General features: G+C 41.1%; 1 protein-coding gene across 3 annotated transcripts; it reads right to left on the reverse strand.

Annotated features, from left to right (window-relative positions):
- Positions 1 to 1,314: 1,314 nt before the first annotated feature.
- On the reverse strand, positions 1,315 to 12,400 carry LOC111595682 (mucin-6). Of its 3 annotated transcripts, none has more exons than XM_030224909.1 (6): positions 12,150 to 12,400; positions 5,428 to 5,859; positions 3,376 to 5,327; positions 2,193 to 3,310; positions 2,022 to 2,123; positions 1,315 to 1,920 (listed from the first exon to the last, which is right to left on the reverse strand). In XM_030224909.1, exons 2-6 carry the CDS (start codon positions 5,698 to 5,700, stop codon positions 1,607 to 1,609), a joined length of 3,759 nt encoding a protein of 1,252 aa, XP_030080769.1. In that variant the 5' UTR covers positions 5,701 to 5,859; positions 12,150 to 12,400; the 3' UTR covers positions 1,315 to 1,606. The 3 variants fall into 3 exon arrangements, with proteins under 3 accessions (XP_030080769.1, XP_023165288.2, XP_023165289.2); XM_023309520.2 differs by lacking the exon at positions 12,150 to 12,400 and adding an exon at positions 11,644 to 11,714; XM_023309521.2 differs by lacking the exon at positions 12,150 to 12,400 and adding an exon at positions 11,411 to 11,549.
- Positions 12,401 to 12,412: the final 12 nt, after the last annotated feature.

Raw genomic sequence — 12,412 nt, forward strand, 5'->3', positions numbered from 1 at the left:
ATATTACAGTTTTGTCTACTAAGTTTAAAGTACGAGTGGTTCCCTTCTTGTACACGTCCATAGCGAAGATCCTCAATGTGCGATGCCTAGGCATGATGTAAATTGAATGCATGATGCATACATAATTTATATAATTTGATGTATTCATATTTTGTTTTTATTAAACGGTTTCTCTCATTTAATACTTTCAAAGATGACAAATGAAATATTACAATGGATGGGTAAGTCGATGTCAATGTATGTATGTCTACGTATGTGTATGTGTGCGTGTTAGTGTGTGAGTGTGTGTGTGTGGAGGTGGGCGTGTATCTCGGGGCGTTAAATGATTTATATTTAAAGCGTAACAGTTTTCTTGTATGTATTTGTGGGTACATCATGTGTATGTGTGTTTTGTATTTTACTTAGGCTAAATAATTTTACATTTCAGTATATAAAGTATGTATATAACTCTATTTAATATGTAATCGTTAATTTACATATGTGTGTAGTACATAGACCAAGATCGAAAAGTAAAAAGAATCTTCAAATATTTGAAAATTGAATTACTTAATCCTTCAAATCAACTACGAACAAAATCAGTTTTGTGTTTTTTTTTGTTTTTTTTTTTGCGAACTTAAAAGCCAAGTTGCATTTTGATTTTGTCAGTTGGTTTCATTTAAATTAAAGCTTACATAGGTCTGTGTATTATATATATATATTTATACATATATATATATGATGTATTTATGTATATTTAGTAATACGATTCGCGGTTTCAAACTATGTAATCCCTTGTACGTTTATGTGTGTGTATGTGTGTGTGTATTGAAACATAAACTAAAAAAATGTAAATTCTTTTTGCTTCTGCTGCTGTTGTTACTGTTGTTACATTTCTCATTTAAAGTGGTTTGATGTAAATGCGCCTATAAAATCAAAATTAAACAAATTCTATGCCTATTTAGAACTTAACTTTTCTATGCGATATTTAGCATTTTTTCACGCTTTCAAATTCAATTTTTTTGCTAAGATTTCCTACGCTTGTTTCATTATTTTCTCCCTTTTACTGTGTGGGTGTGTGTGAGTGTTACCTGCATTCTACATTTCTTTCACAATTTGTTAATTCTTAAATGTGCCTGTTGTACTAACTCATAAAATTAAGTTAATAACTTTAACGCTAAGGTTCCACGCGAATTTACATTATATTTTCTTGTATTTAAGTGTATTTTTAATTTTTTTTGTTATAGTTTTTTGTTTTTTGTTTTTTTGGAATTTTTTTGAGAATTTTTTGCATTAACACGAATTATTTATATGCTGCTTCAGTTATATTATATATGTATAGCATACTATACATACAAACATATATAGAAATGTATTCTAGACAAGAAATTGGAGTAGAGTGAATATGCAAAGCATCTCCGATGGCCAAACAAGGAAATTTTGGCAAATATAGAAAACATAAAAGTTGTTATCAACGTTCGTTGAGAAATTAAGTTCGATTTTTCTTTCAATCTGTTTTCTTATCATTTTTCTTTTAAGATCTAAGATTTTTGTCGAAAGAACTTTTGGAAAAAAAACGACATGCTACGCAGACTCGTTAGAAGCGTATACAAGTGCGGCTTAGGCCTATTTATGTCTGCACCAAGCCACGTATATCCGCGACGGAGGCCGCCGGCGTGCAGCTGTTTGAGCTGGAACCGGCCGCACCGTTGCTGCTACTATTTCCGCCGCCGCTGCTATCGACAAAGAGCGTTGATGCATCGATGCCGGATGTGTTCGGCGAGTTCATTACAGCGTTCACAAGCAGATCATCGCCCACGTCGAGGAAATCGTTAAGGAAGGCGCTGTCGTGCGCAGTATTGCCGATTGTCTGCTGGAGACACTTGAGGTTCTTATCGGCAATCTCGAGCGCACGATCCACGGCCTCGCACTCGGCTTGATGCACTGCAGCACAGCACGGCACAGGCGGCGCATTGGCGGAGGGGTGCACACATTAATTAGTACAATGAAAAGCAGAGTTAACTTTGTTATTATGAAATACACACCAGATTGAAATAACTCGTTGAACGCATCGTCCGGCAGCGTATCAAACACATTTACCAAATCGTGCTCCTCCAGCAGATGGGCGCCATTCAATGCTATATCATCTGCAAGAGTATATGGGAATAGTTAGCAATTGCCCAATTGAGCATGATTCGAATATGTTGTCCACTTACCAGCATCATTAGCGCCTATCAGCTCCGACTCACTCAGACCGCCCAGGCCCGTATCTTCGGAGCTGGCATAGGCCGAACTATTCTCGCATATGCCAAACATATGATGACTCAGCATATTTTCCGTGCTAGCCATCGATGTGTTGACATGATGTGAAGCCATCTGCTGGCCCTGGCCGCTCATGGCATTGCCAAAAGCTGCGTTGAATGAGGGAAAGCCGCAGCTAATGCTGCTGCTACCGCTGTTGCTGTTGTTGTTGCTGCAATAGTTTATGCTGCTGCTGTTGATGTTGTTGTTATTATTGAAGTGCAAGTTGTTATTGTTGTTATGATGCAACTCGCTACTGGCAGCCGCCAGCTGTGCCACAATTTGGCTAATCTCATCGGCCTTGAAATTAGCATTGGCCAGCAAATTCGCATCTAACTGCTGCGTCTGCTCGGCCTCAATCTTAGGCAACATCAGCTGCTGATGCTGTTGCTGCTGGTAATCGCTGAGCGGCGCCAGCGCCGGAGGCGTTATGGACAGCTGCGGCATCGTCAGCACAGGCGCTGCAGGTGTGTAGGGCGGTAGTGCCGAGTGTGACTTAGCCGACGACTGCGAGTTGCTCGCAATGGACTCCAGCGAGGTGGTGCTGCTCTTACGCTGCAGCACCGCTGACACCGGTGGTAATACAGGTAAGATAGTGCTAGCGTATGCATCTGGCTTTTTGGCACGCTTCTGCGGACGGCCAACCGGATTAGCATTTGGATTCGTTTTGCGCTTGCGTTTATTAGCCACTGATGCATTAGCAGTCACCACTGCTGCTGGCACGGGACCCGGCACAGCAGGTGTGGGTGCCGGCTTGGACAGCTGCTGCAACACCTTTGCTCGTTGCTGCGTTTGCTGAGGCTTGGACTGCACCTCAATGCCATGTCGAAGATGGCTATGAACCGGGCACAAAGCCAGTGAGTGCAGCACATCGAACACGGGCGCTTGACAGGCGACCCCATCTACACGCCAAGCGACACACGGCTGGAACAACTGCTGTGTCGTGTTGTTGACAATGTGCCGCTCGCAGTGGGCAGCCATGCTAAGCGTAGGTTGCTTGCAAGCGGCCACCAGGCAGCGATTTCCAACGCCACTGCAAAGATGAAAAGTTGCTTTATTTGGCATTCATAGGGATCATAGGTTCTTAAGTGTACTTACATGCCCTGCTCCTGGCTCGCATGATCCCCGTACTTAAGCAATAGACTGTGGACACATTGCAGTCGCTGACGTGCCGCACGCATTGGCAACTCCTGAAGCGTACGCGTTGAAAGCAACTGCAACGCATGACGGCGTAGCGCACCCTTGTGTAGAGCAATGCGCTCCTCGCGATTGCTCAACACGGACGGCGACTCCTGGGCCAGATATTTGCCAGAGTCCAACCAACGCGCTTGCAAGCAGTATGGAACATCTATCTCCAAAGGTTCATTCTCGCTCAGCAACACAGCATTTCGCTTGGTCGCTGGCGGCACTTTACGGCGCCGCGATGCAGCGCTTATTGATGTTGGCTCCAACGCCGGAACTACTGCAGCAGCTGCTGTATGTGCTGCCTGCTCAACTATTGCTGTCGGCGGTGGAGGCGGCGGCGGCGGCTTCGTAGTGTCCAGAGCAGCGTGTTTATTATTGGTTTTGTTGCCTTTTCTGCAGCCAGTACCAGCTGCTGCCAGCGCTTTGCGTTTCGGCGCCGCAGCTTGACTGACAGCAGAATTGGCCACTTTGGAAGACTTTTGTTCATATTGAATGCTGGCTAGAGGTGCTGTTGCTGACACTGTTGCTGCTGCTACTCCAGTTGTGAGGGCGGGTGCGATAACTGTTGCCATTGCCACTGCTGTTGATGCTGTTGCTGTTGTTGGCGGCGTACATACATTGATCAGCTGTGGCGTTGACGGTGGTGTGGGCGGCGTTGGCGGCGTTAATGGCGCCACAGCACCCAGCTTCATTACTGCCGACTGCTGGCCAATTGCGACCGCTTGGCGTGGCGGTGTTTGTGCGGCAGCTCCAGCACCACCTAAAAGTTCGGGTGGCTTCCGAAAGATGACATTGACGGGAATCTCGTTGAGATCGTTGTTGTCATCGGTAGCATCGGCGGAATGTTTCTTTGTTGTTGCAGCAACCGTTGCAGGTGTCGCTGCTGCGGCTGTAGCTGCAGTATTGAAAACCGTTAGCGGCGGTGGATGCGTCAGATTGTAGACGCCAAACGGCGTTGTCGCCTTGTGCAGCGTGTCAACAATGCCGTTGTTATTGTTGTTGGAGTTCTGACAGCTCAGTGGCAAGGATTTCTTTTTCTTCAAACATTCCACCTTCTGCAAGTGCTGCGCCAGTGTCGTGTGATGAAACTTGGACGGCGGCAATGAGCCGCCTTTTGGCGGTGACATCGCAGCAGACGCTGCTGATAGGGGCACCACAATGGGCGACACCATGGCGGTTACAGCTGCTGTCGGCGGTGCATTGGCCGTGGGTGAGGGTAACGAGGCGGGCGATGTGGGCGGGCTGACCAGTGCTGTGGCAACGACAATGCTGGACTGCTGCTGCTGCTGCTGCTGTTGTTGCTGCTGCTGCTTCTGTGTGGTGTCCAATATGAGCGGTGTTTGCCACAGTGAAGGCGTGTGCGTATATAGCGGCGGTGGCGGTGGTGGCGGATGTGGTGCTGGCTGCTTTGTAATCAATTTCGTTTGCTGTTGCTTCAGTTGTTGCAGTTGCTGTTGTTGTTGCTGCTGCTGCTGTAGTTGCTGCTGTGGACGTACCACACAAACGTTGGTAGCCCGTTTCGGCGACGCTTGCGACTGCAACTGCAGCGGCGACTGCAATTGCAGCTGCGACTGTGACGTTGGCTGCCTTTGAGATTGTGTGACATTATTGAAATTCGTTGTTGCTGCTGCTGCTGCTGCTGCACCCAAAGACGCCTGCGCCTTTGTTGTTACTGCTGCTGCTGCTGCTCGCGCTGTTGCTACAGTTGCTGCCGCTGCTGCTGTTGCTGTTGCAGTGCCATTCAACTGCGCAATGGGCACTGTTGTTGCAGCAACAATGCTCGCTTTTTTGTTTGCAACTCTCTGCTTGCTATTGTTGTTGCAATTTCTGCCGTGCTGCGCTTCGCTTAGGCGGGCTCGCGATTTCTACAACAATATAAAGGTGAGTGTGCATGTGTGTGTGTGAGTAAGGGCATTGTTTTAGTTTAATTTAGTTTCGCCTTGACATGACTTGGCTTAGCTTTACCTGTGCATTAAATAAAATTGGTGGTGTCGCTGCAATAGTCTCCGTGAATACATAGGGATCCTCAGGCGGGTTCGTTTTGGCGGCAGCTACACCAATGCTATGCTCCACAATCACTGAAATAGGCGTTGTTTTAGCTGCTGTTGGCGTCGATGTGCGTTTTGCTGTTGTGGCTGCTGCTGCTGTTGTTGGTGTTGGTAGTGTGCTTTTGGCTGTTGCTACTGTTGCTGTCGCTGCTGCTGCTGTAATGAATCTTGACGCTTGCTGACATGACATGTCCAATTTGCAGCCGTTGCCGTTGTATTAGCTATTGTTGCTCTTCCTATTCCACTTCTACTTCTTCGTCTTGTTATTGTGCAGTTGCTTGTGGAGCGAGCGAGTGAGTGAGTGAGTGTATGTATATTTATATTCGCCGCCCGACTTTTGTTATTTGATCTGTAATAGATAACAACCAGTTAGTATAGTCATCGAAATCGAGAAAACCGCTGCTGATAAGGCAAAGAGAAACCTTGTCGAGGGGCGTTGTCACGTGTGCTCTTTCCAAACACACACACGCGTAAATACATACACACACGCATACGCTCACACAGAAAAAATAAGAAAACAAACAATTGATTCATAGGCAAGTTCTCTGCCTGAGAGTAAAAATCACAAAATACCCTTGACACAGATGGACATCAAATAATGCTAAATTTCTTTGCCACTATTAACTCAGAGAAACTGCTTAAGAATCGATATCGATATCGACTATAATTTGCAATGATATCGGAGATGTTTTGTTTTCCATTTGCACTGAGCTGAAATGAGTACAGAGCAACAACATTGCTCTCTCTTTCCCGCTACTCTCTCACCAACTTACATACACAGGCGTACATGTGGAACAAGCTGCAATAACAATAAACACAATGACTCAGGCGAGAATGTGAATGTAATCAAGTAATTATACACGACTACTGGGAATACCCTGCAGTCAGACATATGCTTACACCTGCATATGGACTTATTTATTTACAAACTTAATATATATACATATATTTACTAAATATTTTCATTAATATTATATAACACTTTATTGCCCCAATATGCCCCATACTGACTATTTATAAAGGGGTATGAAACAAAATATGTGCGCACACATGTACGTGCGTACATATGTTTGTGTGAATGTGTATATCGCCCGCCAGTCAATAAATCTGTTTGCTTGCGATTCGCTGTAAACCAATTCAAGCGAATCGCTTACTTTCTTCTTTGCCATCGTTGCCGCTTCGGCAGCCCGTTCAAGAAAGAAGACTAAAGAAACGCAAAGTGCTGATAAAGACACAAAGCAAATTTTGCAATTATCAAAAAAAAAAATGAATAATAATAATAATGAACTCTCTCACTGCTAATCACATACGCATATAAATGTGTACCCTCACACACACACTTACTCACGTATGCAAATGCAATGAAAGAAACTGTTTTTGTCGCAAGCGAATACAGCAATAACAACAAACCGCGTACACAAATTTGCATGCCAAACGAAAACTGAAAACGGGAACAAAAACAATTTCGAGTATAGACATATGATATGCACACACACACACACATGTAGATACATATGCATGTATGTATATAGATATGCACAAACGTTTGTGTATAATCAAATGAAAGCAAGCAACAATTATTGAGTGCGCAGCAACAATGAAAACAAAAACAAGAAAAAGCAAAACAAATCAAGTTCATAAAAATTAAATTTTTCTAATCAAAACTGGGAGACGATTTTAAATTGCGTTTTATATATCGCATAAAAATGTAGCTTAAGAAATATGAATTTAAACATAAAAATAAATTCCAAAATGCGACATTTGCGAATTGATAAGTCGATCTTTTGACCTCAATTTTTAAAATATGTATATTAAACTAGAAACTTGCAAACGATGAATAAACTTCGCCTAATTCCTAAAAACAACACTTAAAACATTCAGAGAATATAAAATTGATAATACGCATTCTCTGAGTCATATATTCATATTTAGCTATCATTTGGGTAAACAAGATCTTGACTAATCTTGCTCAATTTCACCGTTTCTTACGAAATGAACTGAAAATACGTCATGGATTTATTTTTAAAATATTATAGCCAGTTCCAGCCACAAATGAAGCGAAGTATATACTTCTTGTTTCTAAACACGGCTTATCTGGAAACGTTAGGTGCAAACTGTTTAAATATTAGACCTAAAGACACCTGTTAAGCATATTACTATTATATGCACACATACGTTGATTGATAGCCATTTGTATGTACATTTACGGCTAACAATCCTAGTGCAAAACTCAATATATTTACATAATATAAATATTTGTATATATGCATGTATATACGTGTGTGTATATGAGTAATTGCTAATATCAACAAGTAACTGACCATATGGCAAATTAAATGCAATTTAACGAACTATAATAATTTACTTGTTTGGCTAGTTGCAAGTTGAATGCAATAACATTTTGTATACATTTACATTGATTAATATTATAAAGATTTGAATATCCAATACGCTCTCTGCCACCTTCCGCCCCTGCTGACGTTTTGTTTACAATTCAACTCGAATTTCTATAGAGTGAACAAATGTAGGTATTTTGCATTTGACAGTTCGCATCGGATTGAATTGCATTGTGCATTTGTTTTTTGTTTACATTTCCGTGAAAGAAGGAAATTATGAGACTGACAGACAGAGCTGCATATCCCACCCACGCAAGAGTTGAAATGATGAATATAAGTGTATGGACGTGTGTGTGTAGACGTGATAGTTTTATTTATTATTTATTTACTATGCCGAGAAGCAGACGAAGACCACGGCTGCAAACAACAATACATACGCACATATTTATGTATGTATGAAGTCGGCATTGAAAAAAAATTTAAGGTTAAAACTTAGCGAATATGCTCAAAACAGAAATCAAACAAAAATACACTCAAAAGCAAACACGCTTCTGTACATACATACATACACACGTATAAAAACATGCATACATATGTACATAAAAACCAAGCCAAAGGTTTTTGATCCTAAGCCGCAAAGAGAAACCTACGGCAATAACAAAAACAACAAAACAGCAACAACAAATGGATTTAGCGTGCACATAAAAAGAGAAGAAGAAGAACCAAAGAAACATTCCGATAATTGCAAATAATGACTACACTGAAGTTTGAAGTTGTTGTTGTTGTTGATCATGTTGTTATTGTTGCTGTTGCTGTTGCTGTGGTTTCCGCCGCTTCACACTCTGCCCCAATGTCCATCTTCATCTTCTTTTACGAGTCTTGCCAACGGCTTTAGCCTTTTTTGGAGTTAAATGTTAACTGGTTTTGTCTTGTTTTTTTCATCTTAGCGTTTGGAAACGCTCGAATGATGATAAAATGACAAAAGAACAAGCCAAACTGAACCCGTAATACCTAAACAAAAGAAGTCAAAGCAACTAGTACAAAACTTGGAAGTTCTATACGCGGCTAAATACTCATGCAAGCTGCCTGCCTAGTGCGGCCACAAATGGGTTTGAGCACTAGGCGAACCATTGAAATACTAAATGTATAACAGTATTATACATAGGTAAACTTTGTAAACATTACAAAAACATTAACCTATCCGGATTAGCCAATGTCTGCCCAAGGCTATGTTGTATAAATTGTAGCCACAGTCTTAGAGCTGTTAATGTTAATCTTGTATGAGCTAAAAGTTTATATTTCTCTAGGAAAATTCTAGGAGAACAATCGTATCTTGTAAATGGATAAAAATAGGGAAACAGAAGTAGACTTTCAGATACTATCAAAATAGTATTAGGGACATTAGCTGTCTTGATATACGATATTAACTTGTGCCAAGAACATGAATAGGCCATTGACGCCTTTAAGAGCTGTGATATATCAACAGACATATGCTGGTTTCTCATAAATCTAACAATACACTGAACACTAATACGTCCGGTATGTTAGGAAGGCCTGAAAGGTAGGTAACCTGGATGAGTGTTCGTGGGTGTGGATTATTTCGAATGCTGTTAAAGTTCTTTTACAAAAAATGTTTTCGCTGCTTGAAACACAAATATCTTCTGTCTTAAATTATACGACCTTTTTCAAGAAGAGGCAGTAAAATGAAAAACCCTATAGAAATGGTTTGCCTGTGCGTGGTGCAATGGCTGTTGAAATATAAAGGTTGTATAGGCTGAAAGGTCTGCTGGTTAAACGAGCTACAGCCCAACGCTAGAGGCAGGCAGACAGACAGATAGACAGACGGATAGACAGTCACGCAGTCAGGCAGGCAGAAAGCCGGTTGAGAGGTTAATTGAGAGCGCAAAGCGTTCGCATCGTTACGCTTAACGCTCTGCAGCTACAACGAATGGAACTCTTTACTAAATAGTTACCAGCACAGTGTATAAAAGCTAACTAGTATCAAATTAAAATGTTTTATGCACATACAATTATACATACATATCTACGCACATAGATGACTGTGGTTGGCACCGCCGCTTGAAGAGTGAACAATGAACTGTCGCTCTTTTGTGACACTTTGAGAAATTATGTATAGATTATAGAAGAGCAGAGCTGGAAATTCTAGTACAACTTTATGGAAAAGTTCACATGATCAATGCTTAAGATTTATGTGTATATATGTATATATAAAGATAGGTTTTAACAATATATACTGCAAATGCAAATAGCATTATCCTGTTTTCTTTATAAGCAATTTAATAACTTGGTTGATTTGATACACACACCAATGAATAGAATCAGTTTGTTTGTTTCAATGACCCGTTCAATTGAACTTATTCTGAGGGAAACGACGCAACTCTAGGGACGAGCTGGAATGGAAACAGCATCCGTCGCATAGTCACGTTGTGGTTATTGACGCACATACTACAATGAAATGCACACAGAACACACACACGCGTACATATATATAGTTATTGCAAGTGCAGGAAACCCGAACCCGTTTGTTTCCTTCATAACCGGAAACTGAAGGCTAAAAGTGTAAAAGAAAAAGCACAAAATAAACGTGAGTACTTATGTATGTCTGCATATATATATATATATTTCTGTTGCTGATGACGACCGCAACGAGGCTGTGCCAAACGGCAGATGTAAGCAAAGCGAAGAGCGCCAACAGGCACAGCCTGAGTCTGTCAGTGTGTGGGCTGTGCCCGTTACTTCCCACTTCAGTTTTCAACATATGCTTCATTATTTTACACTATTTTATTTTTCTTTCTTTATTTGTTGTTGTTGTTTTTATGGCTGCGAGAGCTAGCGTCAGCTGAAAAACACTCTTGCACATGTATTCCAAAATGTAACTGCACAGGTATGAGTATGTAATAAACACTCGCAGACACATACAAAGGCACAACTGTATTTTGCGGCACCTATGAGTGCCGTTACAGAAAACGCTGTCTCTGTCTTGCTCGCGCAAGTTTTATTTCATGGTCTTAACGCGATATTTTGGCAACTCACACACACGCACACTTAATCATGATTGTCATGATGATTGTTGCGAAACGTAATTATCACCGCTTGGTACATCAGTGCATACACACCCGTATGTAAAAAGCTTTTGCAACTGTTTTGTTAGACGATAATAAACAAATCAACAAAACAAAACAAATTAGAAATTCTCGTGTAAACGAACTTTGAGGCACTTAAAGGAAAGACGTGTTTTGGAAGCTATGCTTTATGTATTTATTTAGCACAATATTGGTTTTTGCACTTGTTTCATTATCACTTGTTTCATTTCGACTGCCCTTTGTTTTTTTTAACACATATGTACATACGTATGTATAGCGCACTTGAAATTCGACATTGCCGGCATTTTTATTCGTTTTGCTTTATATTCAGCCGAGACGACGTCGCCCTTTTTTATGCCTCCTTTTTCTTTCACATTATTTCACTTCCACACACAGCTAAACAGAGAGCGACACACCCATACCAGCGCAGTCAGCACACCACCATCGCTGCACTTATTACCTTGTATGTTGATTGTACTTGCTTCTGCTTATTTAAATTATCACTATTACCAAAATGATCTTTGAATTATCGTGTATTTCTTTATAATCAACGATTCTTTTCTTTCTTTACTATATACGCCGTTCAAAGTTTGTTTTTGGCGTTGATTTGCCTCAAAACAAGAATGCGTCACAAGCAGTGCAAACACAGACCTACACACTCACACACAAAATATACAACACATACATACATACATAAACAAGCACACAGCGGCAGCAGCAACTGAGAGAAAAAATTTACCCAACCGTCTGATGACGAGTCAAACGTCAAACTGGCGCCGCAGCGACGCGCGCAGTATACTTGGTTTTGTTGTTTTTAGGTACCCTCCCAAGTACAGGGTTGCCGCATATGCTACACAATATTTTGGTAAACATTTTATATATAAACATTTAGAAACGTATGTAATTACATTACAGAAAATATTTAAAACCTAGTTTTAAAATTTTAATAAATTATACGATTAATTGCTGCTTTAATCACCCAATCTTTAAATTTTAGGCAACAGCTCGACAACTCTACACGCTTGCTTTCCCGCGCTCTTTGCTCATGTTTGCATTTGCGCTCACACATACACACTAGTCACAGCTATTCAGCGCTCTCACCAACTCATGCACCATGGCTTGTACAAATTCACCAACACTCTCGCACGCACGCACACATAGTCAACCTGATACATTGCCAATTACGCCAGCAAACAGACCTGGGAATTTTTTTGCAGAAAATTTTTTCTTTGCACCGTAATCACACTTTCAAAAGCAATTTTCGACTCGAAATCTCTTGATAGCCAAATCAAAACGATTGCCTAGCTGTAGGAAAATATTTATTGTTACACTTTATTGTGTTTTGATTGCTTGGGCATCGATTTAAATGCGAATATTTTATTAAATTTAATTTTTTCACGCGCCTGCGAACTTTTTGAGCGTGTGTGCGCATACGTGTAAAAAATGTTAACACACATATACA

Source organism: Drosophila hydei, unplaced genomic scaffold (assembly GCF_003285905.1).
Source record: "Drosophila hydei strain 15085-1641.00,03,60 unplaced genomic scaffold, DhydRS2 tig00008119-arrow-pilon, whole genome shotgun sequence".
Taxonomy (NCBI): domain Eukaryota; kingdom Metazoa; phylum Arthropoda; class Insecta; order Diptera; family Drosophilidae; genus Drosophila; species Drosophila hydei.

Bases quoted from the DNA above. Each gene is read 5' to 3' on its own strand.
- LOC111595682 (XM_030224909.1), bottom strand. From the start codon at position 5,700: ATGTCATGTCAGCAAGCGTCAAGATTCATTACAGCAGCAGCAGCGACA. The intron at 5,328-5,427 runs GTAAAGCTAAGC...ATATTGTTGTAG, and splicing joins CAATTTTATTTAATGCACAG to AAATCGCGAGCCCGCCTAAG. The intron at 3,311-3,375 runs GTAAGTACACTT...TCATCTTTGCAG, and splicing joins GCGAGCCAGGAGCAGGGCAT to TGGCGTTGGAAATCGCTGCC.